This window comes from Aspergillus japonicus (genome assembly GCF_003184785.1).
Source record: "Aspergillus japonicus CBS 114.51 unplaced genomic scaffold BO86scaffold_24, whole genome shotgun sequence".
Lineage (NCBI taxonomy): Eukaryota > Fungi > Ascomycota > Eurotiomycetes > Eurotiales > Aspergillaceae > Aspergillus > Aspergillus japonicus.
Window position 1 is genome coordinate 343,380 of NW_020291661.1, and position 22,803 is coordinate 366,182.

General features: G+C 53.2%; 8 protein-coding genes across 8 annotated transcripts; 4 read left to right on the forward strand and 4 right to left on the reverse strand.

The window, feature by feature from the left end:
* Window positions 1–1,619: 1,619 nt before the first annotated feature.
* BO86DRAFT_389320 (mitochondrial 37S ribosomal protein bS16m) lies at window positions 1,620–2,550 on the reverse strand. The gene is made up of 3 exons (XM_025672100.1): window positions 2,396–2,550; window positions 2,073–2,268; window positions 1,620–1,979 (listed from the first exon to the last, which is right to left on the reverse strand). The coding sequence occupies exons 1-3, from the start codon at window positions 2,470–2,472 to the stop codon at window positions 1,941–1,943; spliced, it is 312 nt and encodes a 103-aa protein (XP_025527725.1). The 5' UTR covers window positions 2,473–2,550; the 3' UTR covers window positions 1,620–1,940.
* Window positions 2,551–2,710: 160 nt separating this feature from the next.
* On the forward strand, window positions 2,711–4,205 carry BO86DRAFT_389321 (NADHX epimerase). Its single transcript, XM_025672101.1, has 5 exons — window positions 2,711–2,917; window positions 2,994–3,102; window positions 3,186–3,251; window positions 3,420–3,514; window positions 3,596–4,205. Exons 1-5 carry the CDS (start codon window positions 2,906–2,908, stop codon window positions 4,034–4,036), a joined length of 723 nt encoding a protein of 240 aa, XP_025527726.1. The 5' UTR covers window positions 2,711–2,905; the 3' UTR covers window positions 4,037–4,205.
* BO86DRAFT_94243 (WD repeat PLAP family protein) lies at window positions 4,204–7,067 on the reverse strand. The gene is made up of 3 exons (XM_025677821.1): window positions 6,860–7,067; window positions 6,293–6,746; window positions 4,204–6,238 (listed from the first exon to the last, which is right to left on the reverse strand). Exons 1-3 carry the CDS (start codon window positions 6,905–6,907, stop codon window positions 4,371–4,373), a joined length of 2,370 nt encoding a protein of 789 aa, XP_025527727.1. The 5' UTR covers window positions 6,908–7,067; the 3' UTR covers window positions 4,204–4,370.
* Window positions 7,068–8,128: 1,061 nt separating this feature from the next.
* BO86DRAFT_419085 (WD40 repeat domain-containing protein) lies at window positions 8,129–9,537 on the forward strand (the record flags this gene model as incomplete). Its single annotated transcript, XM_025675107.1, has 6 exons — window positions 8,129–8,138; window positions 8,199–8,312; window positions 8,381–8,420; window positions 8,483–8,578; window positions 8,639–9,309; window positions 9,401–9,537. 6 exons carry the CDS (start codon window positions 8,129–8,131, stop codon window positions 9,535–9,537), a joined length of 1,068 nt encoding a protein of 355 aa, XP_025527728.1.
* A 728-nt stretch (window positions 9,538–10,265) lies between these two features.
* Window positions 10,266–14,890, reverse strand: BO86DRAFT_419069 (alpha-actinin, sarcomeric (f-actin cross linking protein); the record flags this gene model as incomplete). Its single annotated transcript, XM_025675104.1, has 7 exons — window positions 10,266–10,997; window positions 11,073–11,139; window positions 11,193–11,253; window positions 12,605–12,797; window positions 12,867–14,474; window positions 14,597–14,663; window positions 14,835–14,890. The coding sequence occupies 7 exons, from the start codon at window positions 14,888–14,890 to the stop codon at window positions 10,266–10,268; spliced, it is 2,784 nt and encodes a 927-aa protein (XP_025527729.1).
* A 1,681-nt stretch (window positions 14,891–16,571) lies between these two features.
* Window positions 16,572–17,737, forward strand: BO86DRAFT_362478 (aldo/keto reductase family protein). The gene is made up of 2 exons (XM_025669917.1): window positions 16,572–17,248; window positions 17,335–17,737. The coding sequence occupies exons 1-2, from the start codon at window positions 16,733–16,735 to the stop codon at window positions 17,668–17,670; spliced, it is 852 nt and encodes a 283-aa protein (XP_025527730.1). The 5' UTR covers window positions 16,572–16,732; the 3' UTR covers window positions 17,671–17,737.
* A 1,430-nt stretch (window positions 17,738–19,167) lies between these two features.
* Window positions 19,168–20,468, forward strand: BO86DRAFT_339061 (HAD family hydrolase). Its single transcript, XM_025668997.1, has 2 exons — window positions 19,168–19,380; window positions 19,453–20,468. The coding sequence occupies exons 1-2, from the start codon at window positions 19,372–19,374 to the stop codon at window positions 20,176–20,178; spliced, it is 735 nt and encodes a 244-aa protein (XP_025527731.1). The 5' UTR covers window positions 19,168–19,371; the 3' UTR covers window positions 20,179–20,468.
* A 161-nt stretch (window positions 20,469–20,629) lies between these two features.
* Window positions 20,630–22,255, reverse strand: BO86DRAFT_313020 (dihydroxy-acid dehydratase; the record flags this gene model as incomplete). Its single annotated transcript, XM_025667984.1, has 1 exon — window positions 20,630–22,255. One exon carries the CDS (start codon window positions 22,253–22,255, stop codon window positions 20,630–20,632), a length of 1,626 nt encoding a protein of 541 aa, XP_025527732.1.
* Window positions 22,256–22,803: the final 548 nt, after the last annotated feature.

Here is a 22,803-nt window from a genome sequence, read left to right on the forward strand (position 1 = left end):
CATGCATCGACCGGACGAAAACCAGTCTGGGAAGATCTCAAAATGGAATTAATCAATCAATCATATTGGAAGACCCAGGGCCCGTGATCGTAGCCTGCAGTCTGCCAAAGCTGAGGCCAGATTCCTATCATGTGATTGCGAAGGGGGAAGAAGGATTGTTGTTGTTGGTGTTGTTATTGACAAGGGAAAAGACGGAATCAGGGGAGCAGGTCTGGGTCGCGCAGTTCTTGCTCTCCTTCTTCCCCCCACCTCCCTCCCGCTCTCTCTTTCTCGTCTAGACCCGCCACCATATCCTGCACAACCTCTCTTCCGACGACACGATAAGCCCCCCATACACCTTGTTGTTTGTTGAGGCACAACCCACATGCCGACATGTAGATACCTTTTCTGAGGGCCGCTAGTCACTCCGACAAACCAACGACGATATAGTCCGATGAGGCGACAGCAGTAGAAATGGGTTTAGTCGTACTAATTAGAGTCTGGCGGACTAGTTCCAACCTGCGCCGCGGGCATGGGAAGTAGTTAGAGTACAGTTCAGAACTGTACAGTGGTGGGTTGGGGGGGGGGGGGGGGACGAGATAGGCGTGTGGCCACCATCCTATCTGGTGAAGGGAAACAGGCCCTGGATAGGTGAGTGGCTTGCCATGGATCAATGAGAATGCTCAAACTCTGATGTTGATCTTCCTGCCTGGAATTCCTCAGGAAAGCCAATCACCACGGCCCGTCAGACCGATGGGTCTCCAGACTGGCTGATGCGGCGGCTGTCCCCTGAATTAGATTGGCCCAGGTCTGATTTCGATGCGCGGCAATTGTAACAATAAGCAACAAGTGACTGAAAGAGAGGGAGGGGAGGGGAAGGAGGAAAGGGAGGGGGAGGGGGAGAAAAAGCCCGGCATCAAGCACTGGGCAGACTTATGTTAACTGTCCGCAGAAAAGTAAATCTGCCACAAATCGGGCGGCAGTCAGGCAGGGCAGGGTCAACCCTTGCCCATGGTGAAAGCTGAGGAGTTCCATGTCTGAACCTCTTGTTTACACCAAGAATCAGGCACTGGGTCGGCCTTGGTAACTGGTCGTCGTAGTGGTTTCTGCCTGGCTGTTGATGCCTATATGCATGTTAGGTAATTCAGAGTTACCAACCGATGGCCCTTGTGAAGCCTATACATGTGTTGCAGCCGCTTGTGAGGTATTTATTGAATCATGCCGGAGACGCGCTGACCTGTTGATATAACCTTATGGTTTATGATTACAAATGAGATGCATCCATTGTGACAGTGGACAGTGCTAATTCAAGGGCAAGTGTCTCTGATGGGCGGTCGATTCCCTGCCTGGTCACCTGCCAGACCTCAAATGCAAGGACCACAACCAAAAAGTACTACTCGGGTCCTACTTCCGCTGTTATGACTCCATCTGAAAGGCTTGTTAAAGAAAAACAAAGGACCCCCGTGACAGACCACAGTCCACAGTCCACAGGAGACATACTCCAGCAGTGAAGCCTGCATAGCAAAGTAAGGAAGTACTACCTTACTCCAGATCTAGACTCTGCGAGCACGTACCACCCCAAGAGTCATGCTCAACGTGTGCGCACAGGATTCGGTGGAGAACAAAATCAATCACAAACAGATGCTAATTGCAATTAAACACAAATGCGAGACGCAGTCACATAGTCAGCGCACAATAATGTACATAAATTCTCAACCCAGAAGTGTTTCCAAATGTATATCACTCTCTCAATAAACGCCAATAAGTCATGCCAGGAGTGTAACATCCAGGGATATTTTTTCTCCAAAGTTCCTCCCGGCCCTCAGATTCTCTTTCCTTTCTTCTCACGCGTCACGGGCCCTGTTCGACCGGGTGACCGGCCCAGAGCTCCAGTGTCTCATGCTTCGTGCTAAATGTACAACAGATATATCAAGGAACGATTGTAGACGCGCTTGTTTGGTTTAGTTGCTGGGAACCTTCTTCGCTTCAATAAGACCGGCCTGGGAGCACATTCGAGGTCAGTAAAAGGTGGCTTGCTATGTCATGGCCGTCGGTCTTGCTGCGGGAAAGGCCTCCCCCGAGAATGGACATACCAAGTGCAGTAACCTCCAGACACCGTCGCTGGGCTGTGCGCCAACACCCAACCAGTACTTGGCTCGAGACCGGTCGAGCGAGATATCCTTGTATGCTTTCGCGGTGCGGGCCTCCTCGTCGGAGAGGCCGGTGGGACGTTGAGGGATGGGGTTGAAAGTGCCAATGACCTCTAGGGGCTTGGAGTCGCGGGCCGAACTGAGCGAGCATTCAGAGTTAGCGCGATGATTCAGTTTCGTCGATGGACTGCTGCTGGGGCAACTTCAGGACTCCTCAGTAGCAGCACCTGCGCTTCATTGGAAGGACCTAAAAAAAATTTACCTACCGAGCTTGCGCGACCACGATGTTGTAAAAGGGCTGGTGCTTGTTCCCGAAGCGGGACAGACGAATACGGACGACCATCTTGGAGGAATTCGGGTTCAATTGGAAGAGATTGAGGGGTCACCGAGCCAGCGCAAAGGGAGATCTCAACTGAACGAGCTGGAGTAGACCCTCGATCTCCGACTCCGCGGCAGTTTCCAGCCTGTCCGGAGGATCAATTTGTCCGGATAGAGCGCCCGAATCGGACTAGCGCTGGACGGTGGGGAACATCGATAACAATGATGCAATGCAATCGATGCGAACACTTATCTATCAATCATGGTGCTGTAGCTCTGGTAGCTTTTACAATTAAATATCATCTCTCCTGATCTTTTTCTCAATAGCCTCATTGAGGGATTGTTTATCTCTGTACTCACTAGCTTAACATTGACACGCTTGTATGCTCCTCTCCTCCATCCTAAGGCGGAAACCTCCTCTCACGGCCTCATTCCGCAAATTTAGTACAGCAGCCAAAATGTCATTGAAGGTCAGTCAGCCCACAAGCTGCAAGCTAGACCACCAAGAGGAAGCCCGGATCATTAACATCGCATCGAATACGATAGGCCCTCTCCTCCAAGGATGCCGCCTCGCTGGACAAGGATCTCATGGAGACCGGCGGGTTCTCTCTAGACCAGCTCATGGAGCTCGCGGGGTTATCAGTCTCTCAAGCAGGTGCGCGCGCGTCCAATTCCAGCCATCCTACTACACGGTACTCGGCAAACAGCCCATTCCTAACGCAAGAGACACAAAAACAGTATACCGCATCCATCCCCCAAGCGCAGGCAAGAACATTCTCGTCATCTGCGGTCCTGGGAATAACGGTGAGCACTCAAGTCCTACCACCTACCACCTACCACCTACCACCTTCTCCAATGCCAGCGCCAGCGCCAGCGCCATAGCCCATAGCCCATACCCATACCTATACCTATCTTATCCCCCAAGAAACCCCCTCATACAACACCATCTAACCACCCCCACCCTCAAAACAGGCGGCGACGGCCTCGTAGCCGCCCGCCACCTCGCGCATTTCGGCTACAGCCCAAAAGTCTACTACCCCAAGGAGGGCAAAAATGAGCTCTACCAGGTAAGTCAAATCCTCAAACCCCACCCCCAACCCAACTCCAACCTCCATTCCCTCACTAACCCAACCCCACCCCCCCAAAAGCGCCTCAAAACCCAACTCCGCCACCTCTCCATCCCGATCCTCGCCGACACGCACGACCTCCCCGAGGCCATAAAAGCCTCGCACCTGCTGGTGGACGCCATCTTCGGGTTCAGCTTCGGCGGACCGCTGCGCGACCCCTTCCCGGAGATCATCAGCCAGATGGAGGCGGCGGCGATCCCCGTGCTGAGCGTGGACGCGCCCAGCTCGTGGGACATCGAGAGCGGACCGCCGCGGGACGGACCGGGGGCGCAGTTCATGCCGGAGGCATTGATTAGTCTGACGGCGCCGAAGCCGTGCGTGAAGTTCTACCGCGGGAGGCATTTTGTGGGCGGGCGGTTTCTGACCCGGGATATTGCGGAGAAGTATGGGTTGGATGTGCCAGAGTACCAGGGGGTGGATCAGGTGTTGGAGGTTGGGGTGGATGCGGAGGGGAGGTTGTAGATTGGGGGGCTGTGGGTGTGTCGATTGGGAAGGGGGCTTTGTACAGGACAAACAAAGTGAGAGTGTGTGCCCTGGATTTAGGGTCGTGGAATGGACATTTTACCTGCAACAAGGAGGTTGAGGGTGCTATCTATCTTCCATAGGAAGGGCAGTCGAAATTATGTATCCCTCTCTAGTCACTAGTCACTGAACTTGACGGCTACTCAGTCAATATTTGATTTCATGCAGGTGTGCATCGCTATCGTTAACCAATATGTATAATCCCTATGGATATAGAGTAGTAGAGGAGCCCTCTATGCAACTCGGAGAGATATCCTGCAGCCAAGTGCTCACCCTACGACAGCGACTCCTTGATCTCACCAATGATGCCCTTGGTTCTCGGCTCCTTCCCAAGTCCAGAGCTCGAGATGGTGTTGAGAAGGGCATCTACATCGTAAACCTCCTTTGCCGCGGCCTTGACCTCTTCACCCAGCGCCTGGACCAGTGTTCCTAATGCGACAAGGCTACGGTAGACTGCCTCAGAGTCCTTCTCACCCTGAAGCATCTGCGTAAGCTCGGCAAGAAGCACCAATCCCTTCTCCGACGACTCGGGAGCCGCTTCGTTGCCTCCAGAGGTCAAGTAGACGGCGACATTGATGTAGAGGGTCGCAACAGCGATCGTCAGGTTTCGATTGGGCGTTGATCCGCTGGCGGACAAAGCAGACTTGATGGCAGGTAGAATGTCATCGAATCGGCTTATGACCAGGTTGCGACCAGCTTCCGTTTCAAACAAATTCGCCAGCATTCTAACCGACAGCATTGCATTGTTCACGTTCAATGGAGAGTTGAAGATTCCACTTGAAAGTAGCCCTGTGATAAGATCCTTCCCATCGTAGTCCGCACTAGCGACCGCAGGAGTGGCCGCGGCGAGTAAGCGGAGGAGATCCAGACCGGGAAGTCTGCTTGAAGTAGGCCACAGTGTGGCGACCTTATATAACAACACAACACCGGTACCTGCAATGGGCGAATCGTTCAAGCTCGAGGATTCTAAATGCGTGCATAGAGAAACCACAGTCTCGAGCTCGGATGGACTTAACGACAGTTCCTTCGATCCTGAGGACACAAGTTGCTCGTTCAGCTCTTGTAGCTTCTTAGCGATTACCTTGAGGTTGGCGGACTTGATCGACAGATACTGCTTCTGAGGGAGGACCTTGGGGCGGGGCTCCGGGGCCGGCGGAGGCTGGGTAGCTTGCGATTCTTGTCCGTCTCCAGGACGGTAACGTCTTTCTGTTCCCCAAGGGTCGGCGCCAGCAGGGGTCGGGCCTTGGCTAGGTTGGCCAAGGCTGGCACCCTGGCTGTTCTGAACGATAAATTGCGCGACTTGATCAAGGTAGTTCATAGACAATTCGTTGTCCTGAATGAATTTGGTTGCGGCTTCATATGGGTTTTGAGAGACGTTGTATGGTAGTTTGAGAGGAGGCTTGCCGTCCTCCACGTCGACATCGAAGACATAGTCGTAATCCTGACCCAAGTACTCGATCTTCCTTCCACTGCTGGCAGCGGAATCGACGACCGTGCCTACTGCAATCCATTCCCGAGATGCCATAGACCACGTGTGGGCAGTAATGCTACCATCAGTCTCACGAATCATCTGCACCTGACCATCCTTAGTGCCTGATTTCTGTTTGAGAAAGTCGGGACCGGGAAGTTGCTCCTTGTTGATCTTGCCGACCTGCTGTTCCGGAATAGCAGACTCCTTGACCGTCTTTTCGAACTGTTGAAGTACTTCAGCACTTGCGATCCGGTCCTCGCTTCTGGTGAAGACGCGAGTAACCCGATCACTGGCACCTGTGACGATATCCCCAGTCTCCTGGCAAGCAGCAACACCCCAAACCGAGATCGCGGGATGTGTTATCGTTTGCACGCACTGCATGCCATTCCACACCCTGACCGTCCGGTCTTCACCAGAGCTGACCAACTCGCCAGAAGGCAAGGAAGCCAACGAGTAGATGAAACTTTCGTGACCATGAAGCTCTCCGACAAGTTGTCCTTGTATGGTGTGAAGTCGAATAACTCCATCGTTGCTTGCGGAAGCGAAGTGTGCGCCGGAAGGGTGAGAAGGAGGAAGCTTGCACAACGCTCGGACGACATCTTGAGAGTCCTTGATAGTTTTCAGGAGTTTTCCAGAGGTATTAAAAATACGGATCATCCTATCCGCGCAGCCTTGTGATATGTCAGTAGTGAGATGGCGTGATAGTAGAGCGACATGGCACCTACCCGTGATGATTGTGTCCTTATCGTAGGCAAGCACCGTCCAAACGCTTCCCTGATGACCGTCCAAGACAAGATCGCATTCCCATTTACCTACTCGCCAGAGTCGGGCCGTGGAATCCCAGCTGCCACTTACGACCCATCCGCCTTCGTGTGAGACGTCCAGCGCACACACGTTGTGTGCATGGCCTAAGAGCATGGCGTCCGCATTGTCATCAGCGGCTTTGCCGGGTTGCCTCGCCTCGATGATTGTATCTTGTCCGCCAGAGAGAACCAGGCCATCGGGAAAGTCGGGTGTGGGGGGATAATATGCTAGGGCGTTGATGAAGGCTGAGCCGTGAGAAGTGATGTTGTAGTCATACGTCGGAGGCGGGGTAGACACTAGTCTCCATAGTCGCACTGTCGCATCTCGAGATGCTGAGAAGATGGCATTCGGATGAGGAAAGGCCACAGCGCGAACCTATGATACAGCGAAGTAAAATAAAAGGATCAGTTGTCGGGGATCGTCAGATGGAGGGGGCAGGGTGGATGTGGGCAAAGTCAGCGTCAACAGCCGGGAGGGGGCGTTCTTACATCATCGCCGTGGCCCTCCAGAGAAGCGGAGATCTTGAACTCAGGCATACATGAACTGATGAACTAGACAAGGAGAGTAAAATGGAAGAGCTTGGTGAGGGAAATGGAGGGACTGGGGGGAGGTGGTTTGAAAAAGGAAGAATGACAACGATAGGAGTGTAAAGATCAACCTCCAGAGCACCCTGGTGGTTCCTGGTTGAGAGTTAACAGTCAGTCAGTAGGCAGTACCTGGGAGCTGTTGCTTAGGGAGGCCATGGTACCTCCGCGGGGCCATCACGTGGGCGGTGGCTCAGCGGGCTTGTTGGACGGGAAGAACTTGCTAGAATCGGAGCGGTGGTTGATAAGCTAACTAAGAGGAGTCATGATGGGTGTGTATGAGTAAGGATTGATAACTAGGTAAAGACTACGGAGTGCTTAAGATACAAATATCCCAAGATCGATAAGACTCCCTCATCGGTGACGAAGGCGTAGATCACGGAAGGAGTCTTAAGGGGAATACTGAGTCGAATTGGTATGCTGGGTATACTAGATATGCTGGGTATAGCGCAAGTGCTTAATACGAGTTAGAGGACCCCAATCTCTTGTTCAATATATGCAGAGTAGCAGTTCCTAGTCAGTGACCTTGAGAGAGACATGGTATATGCAAGATAGATGTGTTGAGTATGTTGAGGATACAGTATGACAGTGGCTGAGATGCATTGATTAGAGTCTCTCACGTGTAGGCAATCTAAGCCCAACTAGGCTTAGCTCGGGGATGGAAGGGGAATTAATTGTAAGGCGATCTGCGAATATCAAAAAAAGAGCACATCATCCCCGTTGATTTGCGTCGCTTTCCTCTCTTCCGACCCCCCCTGCTGGGCTCAAATTCCCCCGTCGACTGTGTGTTGTAGAACTGAGTTGGCATTTATCATCTTTTTCAACCTTCTCTGTACAGCCCTGCAGTGTGCGATTGTACAGTTCGACCTCTTTCCCCTCAACTTCTCCAACCCAATCTTAGAGCCTCCCACTCCACCCACCCACTATTTGGGCCAATTGATGACTTGACGAGATCGACGATTTTCCTTTTGTATTTCTACATCCACTCCTCTCCCTCATCTTTTGCTTAAACCCGGTATCTCGCTTCTCCGATTGTATCTCTGTTCAAACGGCTTGTATATCTGCTGTCGAAGACAATCGCTCATCGCTTGACATTAACGGCCGCCCGCACCTGATCGCGACATCAATACCCAAAGATTTGGTTATAAGAATCCCCAGATAGAAAAGCTCAACATGGCTGCCGGTGAGTCTTGATGTCTTCACCTCCCTCATTGCACCTTTGCTCATGACTAACATCTCATAGATATTCCCAAAGTTGTGCCATTGACATGCCATGGACATTCCCGTCCTGTGCCGCACATCAACTTCTCCTCCACAGTCGAGGATGATCAGTACTACCTCATCTCCGCATGCAAAGGTACGCTACGCTGCGCTGCGCAGTGCCGCAGACACTCCTGGAGGTCGGCAAGCTAATTCACGCGCCAGATAACAATCCCATGCTGCGCGATGGTATCACTGGTGACTGGTTCGTTCAATTTCCACTTCTAGAACCAAACGGTCGACGCTCACTAATGACAACCAATCCAGGATTGGAACCTTCCTGGGTCACAAAGGAGCGGTCTGGCAGGCACGTCTCTCCACTGACGCCACCATCGCCGCAACTGCCGCGGCCGACTTCTCCGCGTAGGTTCCCCAACCCGCCAAGCCAGCCAGCCAGCCCTGGAACTAACCATCACCCAACAGCAAGGTATGGGACACCCACACGGGCGAATGCCTCCACACGCTCCAGCACTCGCATATTTGCCGCGCCGTAGCATTCCCCATGCAGCCATCGCCCCGCGTCCTGGCCACGGGCGGCTACGAGAAGAAGCTGCGGATCTTCGACCTCACGCGCAGCAGTAGCAGCAGCGGCGGTGGTGGCAACGGGGGCGGTAGCAGCAACAGCTCGTCGCCGACGCTCGCCACGGGGCCCGCAACGCCCGCCGAGGGCACGCAGCCATCGGCGGTGACGAGCTACGAGATCGGACCCGGCGTGCACGGCGGCACCATCAAATCCATCGTCTGGAACCAAGACTACAACATCCTCACCACGGCGGCGGAGGACCGCAAGATCCGGTGGTGGGACCTCCGCTCCCGCCATCCGGTGGTCGAGTACACGGTCGACGGGCCCATCGGCAGCTGCGAGCTCAACACCCTGGCCGTGCGGCCCAACGACGCGGGCATCCTGACCGTCGCCGCCGGCAAGTCGGTCTACCTCTTCGACGGCCTCAACCCCGGCCGCCTCCTCAAGAAGATGGACTTCCGATACGAGGTCGCCAGCGCGGCGGTCAACAACGAAACCAGTCGCCTGGTCACCGGCAGTGCCGATGACACCTGGGCTCGGGTGTATGACCTGCTCACCGGGGAAGAACTCGGTACGTGCCTTTACCCTGGTCCCTTCTTCTCTCAAGTCCCTTCAGCCCCGCTCAAACACGAAAAGAAGTCCAGTGCTAACACCCCATCCAGAAGTCCAAAAAGGCCACCACGGCCCGATCTGGTCCGTAAGCTTCTCCCCCGACGGCAAACTCTATGGCACCGGAAGCGAAGATGGAACCATCAAACTCTGGAAAGCATGCAGGGAACCCTACGGTCTTTGGCGGTGATGATCCCCCCCCCCAATAAATCTAGTCCTGGCCGTGTGCCTAGTGTTTCTAGTTCTAGTTCTAGTTCTATATTTCCTAGTCCTAGCCTGTTACCTGGACGGCCGTTTTTCCTGCACACCAGACCACCGAGAAAAAGTTGGTATGCTAGCAAGCAAGCAGACAAGGGGGCGTGATGCTGGTAACAAACATGATTCGTCATCATCATCATCATCATCATCATCATCATCAACAACAGGATGCAGCATCATGATCAAGGACTTTCTCGTCTAGCCCGACCACGGTCAAGGGTGATTGGGCAACTAGGGGAAGAGAAGAGGAAATATATTTCCTTACCTTATCTTCACAGACAACACACGCACACACAGATACACAAAGAGACAAACAGCACAGCTTTTAAAAGGAAAGAAGTTTTCCTGAAAAGTGGAGGGATTTGTCCATATATCATTAGTTGTCTTGTCTTGTCTTGTCTAGAACTATTATATCCTAGTTGCGGCTCTCACTGGAATAACCTGGATCTACCTGTCTGACTACTTCTGGGTAAAGTAGCTTTGCGTCAACTGCATCACGGAGTAAGGTTTCAAGCTTTCTAGTTGAGAGTTCGGTTTCTTGCATCGTGTCCAGTTAAAAACACCAAGATCCTTTCTTTCAATTTAAATACACAACGCCTTTCCCTTGCACAACCGAACCCACCCTGTAACTCGCCAATTTGTTTTTCCAAAGTAGACGCTTTACTCAATCATGTCAATATCGTCGTCTCCAGCTGCCGCCGCAGATGCAGGAGCAATCTGCTGCGGCTCATCTTGAACCGTCTGGTTGTCGGCCGCGCCAGCACCGGCATTCGCTGCACCGCCCCAGTAGTCGTCCATCTCGGCGTCAAGTTCCTCCTGGGTCTTGCGGGGTCGACCGTTAACCGTGCGACGGCCCTCCCCGCCACGGGTATCGCGCTCGCCCTGCTGACGTCTGCCACCACCACTGCCTCCGTTGGCAGGTCTGCGGGCGGGAGATCTTTGGCCAGGAACGTATCTGTCGATGTGCTCGGGAGGCGGCTTGGTGACGTCGCTGCGGCGGTAACCACCACCACCGGCACCACCGGCACCACCGGCACCACGACGACCGCGACGACGCCGGGAGTTGCCGTCGGGGCTACCGCTTCTGCTGCCGGGGCTCAGACTGCGAGCGTTGCGATCGCGGGGACGCTCCACACGGTCGAATAGACTACCCTTGGGACGTTCCACGTTGTCGAAAGGGTTGCGGTCCCGTCTTCCGCCGCTGCTGCCACCACTGCCAATGAGTGTCAACCGGATGGGCTGACCCTTAGCGTTGGCGCCGTCGAATTCACTGATGGCTGTGCGCGCGTCGCTGACACGGTTGTAGGTTACAAAGGCAAGGCCCTCGGAGCGGCCGGCCCGGTCGTAGACGAGGGAGATATTGTTGATGGGTCCGATGCGGGTGAAAAGATCCTTTCAAGGAGAGACAAGAGCCCGAGTTAGACATACACAGACACGGACGAAACAAGGGCTGCAAAGGCATCTTACCTCCAGATCAGTCTCGGTGATATCGTAGTGGATATTCTCGACACGAAGCTTGGCTCCGGTGGATGCGCTATCGTAGAAGGTCAACCGGAGTGTATGCTGTAGCGATCATGTGGAACATACTGTTCGTGCTCGGGGGAGTAGCGGTCACCGCGCGGGCGTCGAGAGGCACGGGACGGGCGGGCTGAAGGATTCGAGTTAAGAATTGTTTTCGACCATGTGACACTAGCATGTCGTGTCGATTGATGAGGTAGTTGAAGGAGGAAGAGGAGGAGGGTTAAGGACTGGTCGAAGGTCAAAACGCACCATCTCTGTCGTCTTCGTATTTGTCATGAACCCAATCGCTACAGGCGTGAAGACAAACAGGTTAGCAAACACGTCACCCTGGTGAGTTGATGCTGGCCGTCGCAGCCAGGGGAAGGGGTGCAGTTACAGATCCAAGTCGGGGCGATCTTCTCTGTAAGGCTGTTGTGGTCGAAATAGAGAGACAAGGTCAGCTCGAAAGTCACAGAATATACTCGTGTAAACACAGCTCCATCATCTTTGTTTTTTCTGCAGCGATGCATGGCCGTGTGTCTGTGCGAGACGGTGCTACGAGGCCAGCGGATATTGCTTATCATGATGCGCGAGTAGAGTTCGGAAGGAGACAAGGAGGAAGGACCTGTTCAATCATGTCGTTAGGAAAGGGTCCGGATTGCGAGGCGTTGGCCGGAGAGCCATGAAGCAACACAATCATACCTTTCTTACGCCATCACGGCGACGGCCTTGAGAAGGACGGCCTTGAGGAGCACGGCGACCACGATCCTGAGGTTGCTGTTTTTGCTATAGATTGAGCAATATAACGTTAGCAGAGTGTTAAGACGAAGGGAACAGTGTTCCAGGCCAGAGTCCGTAGGGTAGTCAAGTTGATTCCGGGGAACTTACAGGGCGCTCGGCGATGATCTCGTCGAGACTACGATCCATTTTGAAAGCTGTCGGAGACAATAGGGTCTTTTGCGAGAGGTGACGAATAGACCGATGATTTGCAGGGAATAACAGCGCCTGCACTGCGGGATGATTGAGGATCCAAGTCAGTGGAAGATGAATAAGAGAACTTGGGAAGGCGAAGAAGGGTCGGCGGAAGCTGCAGCCCGGGACTGGATCCAGGCCGGGACGTTTGTCCACACACACCCTCCACACCGCCCGGACCAGAACTCCCCTGTGCATGCACGTGATATCCGTGATATCCCACAAGTATAGAGTGCAAGGTTGCAACAATTACATTCTATTGACGTTCTTGAGAAACACTACTTCTACCCACACAGGAAAAGAATTGTACATATCTGGAATGACAACGAACCTTGAAGAGGACCCTCCTTTTTGTGCTCCAGATAACACCAATCGCAACCTTTAACAGCAATGTCCGGCAGATGATATGGATATGGAAAAAGGAAAGCGAAACAGAGGAACACCGGGTGTGCAATGCAGCCAATCATGCAGTAAAAGAAGAAGAGGGGGGATGATGGAAGAACGATAAAGTAGTCATTAGCTTTCACCATTGGCAGGTGTGTGCGACTGGGTCTCATTGTACTCCATCATCTTGCCCATGAAGCTGATGTAGTCATATTTGGGGAGATCGCGATCCTCCTGCAAGTCGGGCCCTTGGTGTGGTGGCATTGTCTGTACTAGGTGATCGATGACCTCGTCGGGGATAAGGGAGTGTCGTAAATCAATTTCGGTCACGTATGGCTACGGATCGTTAGTCTCATCTGGACTATACTAGGAGAGTGACCACAAAGGGGAACGAGTAGTACATACCTTGCCATCTGCAACTTCTCGGAAACTCTGCAAGACCTGCTCGGCGGAATTCTGGTCTTCCACCACGCTAACCATGAAATGAATGAACTGCTCGAAGCTGACACCGGCATTTTGAGCCAACCGAGCTGGGCCACATGTCTCAAGGTAAACCTGATGCATCTCCTCCTCGTCGTACACAAGTCCCAGACTTGCAAGTGCAGCGGAGAATTCGAGCTCAAGAAGTGTATTTGATGAGTCGCGATCGAAATGTCTGAAGACCGACTCGAACTCCTCCAACTGGATGGGGGTCAAGTTGGTCATGTTGCGGGCGACAAGTTGGTTGTCGAGGAAAGCCAGTTTCTTAGAGATGCTCGATTTGACCAGACTCAACTCGTAGGAGAGTTCATCTAGGGTGTATGTCGTCCAATCATTTTCTTCAATGTTAGCTTCCGCGCACTGCTCGTCCAAAGCCGCGATAGTATCTAGGAATGCGTCGAGGGGAGGCAGGTTATCATTGAGTCTTTTGACATGGGCTAGTTGGTCTTCTACATCGCCATCGAGACCAGAAATAGCCAGGGACAGCGTCTTAAGTGTCAATGCGAAGTCGTTTGCCTTGTCCGCGAACGAACGACGGAGCGCATTCTTGATATCTCGGATCGTTTCGTTGATGAGTTGACTACGCTCGTGCTCGTCGCGGGTCAAGCCCTCCCATTGCTCATCGCAAACCTCCAGACTAAGCTCCGCTGGAGGTTCGTATGGTTTGAGACGATAAGTGCTGAGTTTAGTCTTGATGTTTCCCAAAAGAGCAGCAAGATCCGACTTTTCGGCCACCCACTGGCGCTTTTGGTTTCTCTTGTACAGCGAGAATTGGTGGGCCTGCTCTTTTGCATCCTTGTAGGTACCTTCGAAGGACGCTGTCTTCCACGCTTCGCGTTGCGCGGCAATCAACCGCAGCAGCTCCTTCATCCTCCGCTCGTAAGAGTTCTGCATCTCCCAGGCACCATGCATGTTGTTGATGAACTTCTCGACCCGACGTCCCGCATTCTCAACCCGTTCCAATTGCGAAAAGGCGTGGAACCAGTAGGCGATATACGTCATGAGCGACTTTTCGTCCGGTTTCGCAACATCGCAAACGTCGTCAACATCCAGCAGGTCAGGGATCCCGATTTCGTTCGAAGCAATGTCAAAGGCGAGCTTCATGTTTCCGCGGTGGTCCTTCTTATCCAGGGCATCGAAATCGATCAGATCCGGGCGGTGGATATCCAGAAGCGCACAGAAGGCCAACCCATCGTTCCAACTGGTAGAGAAATCCCGGACCTGTACACCTTCGTAGCAAGCTGTCTTGCGTTGACACCACAGCAGGAGACCCGCCTTTGCGGTCATACCCTCCGCATTGATGTCACTGATAGTGAATCGAAGAATCAAAGTCCAGATCAGACCCAGCACGATCTTTCTATTGCCGTCCACAACATCTTCGGCGCCGATATTGGTCATCTGAATCCTCCGCCCTTTGATGAAGTCAAGACTCTTGTTGACATTTTCGAATTTCTGGACACGGAGTTTGGGCTTCGAAGCGTAGCGGCCGAGCGATTCTCCGCCGAGAATTTCGAGTAGATGGATGAGGATGACCTATAGAGATTCCACAAGAAACGGTGTCAACAATACAAGTCTCCTCGGATTTCCCAGTTGTGCTGGTTTCGGGGGGGTGCTCTCCGCGCGGCATCGGGATAGGTATAGATAGGTAGACTCACGCCATCGGAAAGGTCGACGACTAAATCATCGATAAAGATTCTGCGGACCTTCAACTTGTCGTTGAGCCTAGTAGAAGGTGTGGTGTCAGTTCATGCGACTTTGGTGGGCTGGGTAGAGTGCAAGTGAACAAAGAAACCCAGTCAGTCGAGGTAGATAGCAGTGCCCGATCTGCAGTTGGAGGGGTATCTTCCAGACATGCTATGCCGCCCAACTGCTTTGAGCGGGGGATCAACACACCATTTTGTGAAGGTCTTCTGCTGTACGTTAATCCAGTGCTTCTCAACCGCCAACATGGTGAATGCTGTAGAGGGAAGTAATCATCCAGGGCGTGGGCGGAGAAGGGCGGTTTTTTTGCAGATGGGAAGCACGGACTGAGCGAGCGGCGGCGGCTGTTGCTTTCTGTTGCCGGACGGAGACTCGGGCAGATGGGGCGCTTCTAACAATGCAAGTGACTTAAATGGAAGAGGCAAGGCAGGATCTTCAGGCCCGCGGCACTAAGGGATTAAAAGTGTGTGTTGTAACACACGATTCGTCGGTAGTTGGGGTGTGGTTGGGATGCAGAGGGTTTGGAGAGTAAAAGAGAAAAAGAGTAAAAGAATCAGGCAGCCCGTTTGGATTGAGAAAAACAAAGAAAAGAAAGAAAGATAGGACGTTAGGTACAAGCAGTACGGATGGAGTTACAGCTCCGAGTACTCGGAAGCAGATAAAGGGGTTGACTGGCAGGTGTTGCTTTGGTGGCATTCAATGTCAACCTTCCACTTCTCTCTTTGCGCCCCCCTCTCTCTTTCTCCCCTCTTCTTTCCACCCCACAGCAACCAGTGGGTTGAAAAGTAACCTGGAACCAGTCGGCTGCTACCGGTCGAACCAGACAGTCTACCGAGTACTGTACCGTACATGATTTTGAGTGTATTACAGCCAGGTCAGGTAGCATCAGGCAGATTCAGGGGATGAGATACTAAAGCCTACATAGATTGGTACGTACGCTGGACAATCTTGAACATCTACTGGGCAAATGGTCATGAGTCGCCATTGACAGCTCTTAATCAACAATTCTGGTTGGTTGCCGGCGAATTCGACATTCTTCATGTTTCTGTTTTTAGTATCACAACACGGCGCCAGATCTACCGACTCGCTGTGCCATCCGATTTCTCCAAATTGCCCAATCAATAGGTTACTTATGCCCAAATCAGGAGAGACTACTACTACAAAATGACCTCGGGATTGACTCTCCATACGTCCGCTCATCCAGAATACTCATATACTCCTACATTCCCAACATCGGGTTTCTGGCAATGGCTTTCTCCGAAACGCTGATCGGAATCTTCGCTCTTGCCGACCCACCCACAGTCAACGACTTGTTCCACTCAAGAGGGCTGGATGCTGCAGTCTGGTCCTCTTTGAGCTGTCTTGGGATGTTTATTTTCCATTGCTAGTGCATGCCTTATGGGTTTCAAAGGGCACGGCAATGTAGATCGCCCTCAGGGCATTGTCTACCTGCACCTGATCATATATTCTAAATTACTACATGGACGGTGCGTCGGTTCAAAGACAGCTACATTCGTTGCGAATTATGTTTTTCTTTAGATGTCGATGAGTGTAGACTTAGCAAAGTCTTCTAGAAATATTGTCTGAGTATCGCAATCGCACGGCAGGCAAGGTACTGTACCTCAGAGATTACTCTCCTTGGCTTCAGATATTCTGTGGCGGCCTCAGGGAAAGATAGGGAGAGCCGAAAAGCCGATGTATCACATTAAGTCCTAAGCAATTGCGATCCCAGTCAACGGAGTACGTTTCCTGAGATGTAGCATGCCATTGAGGACCTCGGACGAACAATGCACCACTTGAATGATGAAGCGAAGGGGAAGATAAGTTAGTGTAGATGATACCATCGCAAAAACGGGGCTAGCGCCCGCCCGGCGTGATGATATCATCCGGGTCGAATGGGGCCCGCGGCGGAAAACACTCACTCGCCGCCATACAAGCTCTTTCTTTCTCTTCCATCTCATTCTCTCCCGCCCCTTTTGGACGCTTATCTGATTCATAATCAACCAAGATAACATAAAACTTATAGCAATCACATTTCTCTTGAATTGCTCATCTTTGTTACTGGCAATACCTCGAACCAACCCGCAACAATGTCACCCAAATACACCATCACTGATCTCCTGCCCCTCCCAAATTCCTCCGTCCAGATACCCCGCCTCGGCTTCGGAGTCTACCGTTCCCACGCCGACAAATGCGTCACCTCCACCGCCCACGCCCTGAAGACCGGGTACCGCCACATTGACACCGCGCAGTTCTACGGAAACGAGAAGGAGGTCGGCGACGCTCTGCGCGCGTCGGGCCTGGCCCGCAGCGACGTGTTCGTCACCACCAAGATCCTCAGCCCCGCCGGGTCGCCCGAGGCCACCTACGAGAAACTGGTGGCCAGCGTGGAGAAGATCGGAGGCCAGGATGGATACGTGGATCTGTTCCTGATTCACAGCTCCAAGTCCGGGTCAGCCGGCCGGAAGGAGCTGTGGCAGGCCCTGGAACGGCTGTTGGAGGAGGGCAAGACCAAGGCCATCGGCGTCAGCAATTTCGGCGTGAAGCACATCGAGGAGCTGAAGTCCTTTGCCAAAGTTTGGCCGCCGCACGTCAACCAGATCGAGGTGAGTCGCGACGTCTGGGGTGTAGTGGAGGTAGTCCTTTGACGGTAAAAAGGCACTCTTTACTGACTCGAGACATTCCCTTACAGCTCCACCCCTGGTGTCAACAGCGCGAGATTGATGCCTACTGCAAGAAGAACGGTATCATCGTCGAATCCTATTGCCCGATTGTGCGCAACTACAAGGCCAACGATCCCACGCTAGTCGAGCTGGCTCAGAAGTACAACAAGTCCACCCAGCAGGTGTTGATCCGCTATGCACTGCAGAAGGAATGGGTTCCTCTGCCCAAGTCAGAGACCCCCGAACGCATTGCTTCTAATGCCGATGTGTTCGATTTCGAGATCAGCAAGGAGGATATGAACGTCCTGGATGGTCTCGACCAGGGCAGCGGCGGTGCCATCGTGGAGGCCGTGGAGAACGAGTAGATCTGCAGTACATATAATGATGAATACCCGTACCTAGGATTAGAGACCCTCTGCAAGATAATAACTTTTACGATTTGTTACTGATGTTACTCATGATCTCCCACCTGCATGATGAAAGCTTTTAATCGATCGAGAAGGTAGGCTGCGCAGGATGCATCATGCGGAGTCGCACGGGCGCCGAATTAAATAGAGGTCACAAAAACTGACAGTCGTATGCTGCTCGGCCTCGAGACCTAAGGCTGCTGATCTGCGGCGCGGAAAGACACGGCCACCGGACCAGGATAGCAAGCGGAGGTCATGCCTCGAGAGCGGATTCAGATTGGCTCTGGGGGCGGCAGTCAGATTTTCAAGAGAGGGGGCTCAGAGAGAGAATGACTGGTGAAACAGGTTTCCAGCCTGGTTCGGCGAAAGGGAAGCATCCGCCAGTCTTCAACATGATGGTGACAACTGAATGAGGGGCTGTCATGCAAGCAAGGCTACTAGGATCGCTGCATCTGCACCTCAAACAGGCCACTGAGCAGTCGGCACGAAGGGCCCCAAACTCTAAACCGGACACGCGCGTGGGGTACCTAGTAGGGAGTGAGCGTTTACTTAGCCTATTTGTACTGGACTGTACTGTGCATACATGTACCTATGCGCAGCATTGTTTGTGGCTATCCCGTCGCCACCAGGATGTTCGGTTGCTGCTCAATGCATCGGAGAAGGACGGCAACATGAGACAAACCAACCTGGACACTGCAATTGGCGGCTAGCACGATTCTGAATGCAGTGTACCTCGGATGGTACCATGGCCCATGCTCAGGCTCAGCACAACAGGATTGATAGTATAACATGAGCTGATACTTGTAAACCCGTGCTTGGCAATGAGGGATTCTTGTCCATGCGCATAGAATATGGCCGAGCGCTAGAAAATGGAATACTGTACTCCGAGTTTTCAATTTGAATCTGAAGGGTTGTTTAGTGGGTGTGTTTGTCCGGCTGAGCACCGTTTGCATGAGAGCACCGGGTGACTTGAAGGCCGAACGGCATGATGCGCGGGCTCTGCGCGATTTCCATTGTAAACGAGCAGCAAACAGTGGTTATCCAGTCCGGGTGTGTCGAGAGCGAGAGAGGGTCCAAGGAGGGGCTCTATTTACAAATGAAATGGTCAGAACCATACATGTTGTGTATGTGTACATCAATGGATGATAGGTAGAATCTCATGGCTGTACGGAAGTGTTTCTGTGGTCTTCCATCCGGGGCTGGGACTATTCCTTTCCTGACTATTCCTGGACGGGCTAAGCGGAGGGGCATCCGAGCGTTACCCAAACCAGACTAGAGGCTATGATGGCTATGATGGCTATGATCTCACTCCCCGCTTCACGCCGGCTTTCCGCCATGGCAATTGTCATTCACCCAGAAGAAAGAAAAGAAACATTGGTGTGCCTTGAAACAGTACGACGTAGTGGGGGAAAAATTGGTAAACATTGAAGACTCACCCGCTTACGATGTACTGTACTCTTTCCCCCCCCCCCTTATTTAAACAATGTAGATGCCCCTTGTGTTGTTTGTTCTTAGCTTTTGTTTCAAGTAGTCAGCCACCCACTCTAGACAGTCACCCCGCCTTTTCACCTCTCCCCTCCCTCCATTCCATTTTCATCCCCCACTCTCTGAGCTTCATAGAAGACTTTACATACTTCTACATTGACCCTCTTGCCCATCATGCCTCAGGTTGGTGCTACCCCATAGCCATGGAAAGTTGTCGCGCTAGCTCATTTGCTGATCCCCTCGCCCTGCATGCAGATCACCGAAATCTTCTTCGATTGCGACAACACCCTCGTCCTCTCGGAGGAATTGGCCTTTGAAGCCTGCGCCGACCTCGCCAATGAGATCCTGGAGAAGCACGACATCCCGGACCGGTACACCGGTGACCAGCTCATCCAGGACTTCGTCGGCCAGAACTTCCGCGGCATGATGGTCTCCCTGCAGGCCAAGTACAAGTTCGAGATGACCAAGGAGGAGCTGGAGGGTTACGTTAAGGAGGAGGAGGACCGCGTGATCGCCAAGCTGGAGGCCAAGGCCCAGCCCTGCGTCGGGGTCATGCCAGAGCTGGAGAAGCTGTACGAGTCCAAGAAGTACGGTCTCGCCGTGGTGTCGTCGTCCGCGCTGCGTCGCGTCAAGGCCTCCATCAAGAAGGTCGGACAGGACAAGTTCTTCGAGGAGGATGCCGTGTACAGCGCGGCCACTTCTCTCCCCACCCCGACTTCCAAGCCCGATCCCGCCATCTACCTGCACGCCCTCAAGGAGCGCAACAAGAAGCCCGAGGAGGTCGTCGCCATTGAGGACAGCAAGTCGGGCTCCCTGAGCGCCATCCGCGCCGGCATCCCAGTCATTGGCTATGTTGGCAGCTACAACGGTGATGCAAAGCAGCAGGAGATGACCAAGGTTCTCACTGACCTGGGTGTCAAGGTGATCATGAAGGATTGGAGTGAATTTGAGGACTGCTTGGCTCAGATCGAGCGTGCCTAGACGAATTGCTGTTGCGATTTACTTAGTGTCCAGTATCTTTCTGGGTCTTGACATGATGTTATGATAGCGAAAGCATTGTATTTTCATATTCCCCCTTTACGAATTCAATCATGCTTTCTTCAGTTCTGGCCGATGAGAGGCTTGTCGCAGCAAATGAGGTGGTTGTTCTCTGTCTTGTGAACGGTGATTGTCGTGTCGTGCCACAGCATGTTTCCTCTCTACAGTTATACAGAGGTTTGATAGACTTGGGCCCATCGGTAATACAGAGAATGTTGGTCCCAGGCACGCAGTGTTCTTAAAGTTCTTAGATTACTCGAGCCGCCTCTGAGTTTACGCCCTCTCCCTCCTCTATCTACTCACACTTCTTATATCTAACACATATATCCTCGCCTCCAATCCAAAGACTATAACCCAAGATGTTATACAATTCTCACGAACTTGATTCAAGTCGCTATATAGGCCCATCAGTCACACAGCCATGGCTCGCATCACTAACAAGTTTGGCATATTTAGCCAAGGTGCCTTTCACTGCTCTCGGTTTCGGCGCCTTCCACTCCTTCCTCCTCCGCTCCAACTCCTCCGATGAGATCTCCAGGTCTACCACTCTCTTCTCCGCATCAATCACAATACGATCCCCGTCTTTGACAAGCGCAATCGGACCCCCCTCCATCGCTTCTGGCACAACATGCCCGATCAGAAATCCGTGACTCCCGCCCGAAAACCTTCCATCGGTGAGTAAGGCCACATCTTGACCCAAGCCTGCGCCCATGATAGCAGAGCTAGGCTTGAGCATCTCTGGCATGCCAGGCCCGCCCTTGGGCCCCTCATATCGAATGATGACCACGGTCTTCTCACCCTTCTTGATCTCTCCACGCTTCAATGCCTCGATGAACGCATCTTCATAGTCAAAACACCTGGCCGCACCCTCAAACTGCAGTCCTTCTTTGCCGGTAATCTTGCCCACCGACCCGCCGGGTGCGAGCGATCCTCGCAGGATCTGCAGATGGCCTGTTGGCTTGATGGGTTTGCCGAGCGGACGAATAATCGGCTGATCAGACGGGAACTCCGGCCAGGAGTTGACATTCTCGCGCATCGTCTTGCCTGTCACTGTGATCCCCTCGCCGTCAATAAGCCCTTCCTTCAGCAGGAACTTGAGCAGGGCCGGCGTGCCACCGATCTTGTACAAGTCGTGCATCACATATTGCCCCGAAGGTTTCAAGTCGGCCAGGAAGGGCGTCTTGTCCGATACGGCTTGGAAGTCGTCGATGGTTAGCTTGATGCCGACGGCATCCGCCATTGCGATAAGATGCAGGACGGCATTCGTGCTCCCGCCGAGGATGTTCACCACGATCATGGCATTCTCAAAGGCCTGTCGCGTCATGATGTCCCTGGGCCGGATGTCTTCCTTGAGCAGGTTCCGCATCGTCTCGCCCACCCCTTCACACTCCGCCCGCTTCCGGGGATCTTCCGCCGGCGTGCTACTACTGCCCGGCACCGTCATCCCGAGCGTCTCGATCGCCGTGGCCAGCGTATTCGCCGTGTACATGCCCCCGCAAGCCCCAGCCCCGGGACACGCATTCCGAATGATGTCCATCCGCTGCGTCTCATCGATCTGCCCCGTGATGTATTGCCCGTAGGATTGAAACGCACTGACTAGATCGAGCTTCTGGCCTCCGGCGCTACAGCCGGGCTTGATGCTCCCGCCATACACCATCAGACTGGGCCGGTTGACCCGGCCCATGGCCATGAGCACGCCCGGCATGTTCTTGTCGCACCCCGGCAGCGAGATGTTGGCGTCGTACCACTGCGCGTGCATCACCGTCTCGATCCCGTCCGCGATGATCTCCCGGCTCTGCAGGCTGTACCGCATCCCCGCGGTGCCCATGCTGATGCCATCCGAGGCGCCGATGGAGTTGAACCGCATGGGGACCAGGTTGGCGCGGGCGACGGAGTCCCGCACGAGCTCGGACAGCGAGAGGAGGTGCATGTTGCACGGATTGCCTTCAAACCAGACGGACGAGATGCCCACCTGCGGCTTGTGCATGTCATCGGGTGTGAGGCCGGTCGCGTAGAGCATGGCCTGGGAGGCGCCCTGGGATTTCGGCTGGGTGATCTTCGAAGATTCGCGGTTTAGGTTCTGGTTGTCATGGTGGTAAGTGCGGGAGGAGGAGAAGGCACGTTGTCTGGCAGAGACCAAATGAATTGTCAGCTCATGTGCAGGTTAGGAAGTAGTAAAGGGGTGAGACGGACGAGTGTATATGCCTCGAGCGTGTTGAAGAAGGCATACACTGCCCGTAAGCCGTCGCCGTGCCGCGGCCGGCTCTGAAAATAGCCATCGTCATGCTGAGCTTGCAAGGCGTGTTGATTAAAATGCGATGCTGGATCTCTCAGTCCCCCACGACATCGTGAACCCCATTCAGGTTTTTATACCCTCCCATCCTGCTACAGGGATCTATACTCCCACCCAAACAATCTCGGCCTTCGATGCGATATACTCCAGTCCTCTCGGACTGTTGTCCGAATGTCATGATTGCAATAGTGGGTACTGTAGTACAATAGATCCCAGGCTCAGCTTGCACTCTAGTTAGGGGGACAAATTATGGGACAGCTCCGTTCGGACAGAAG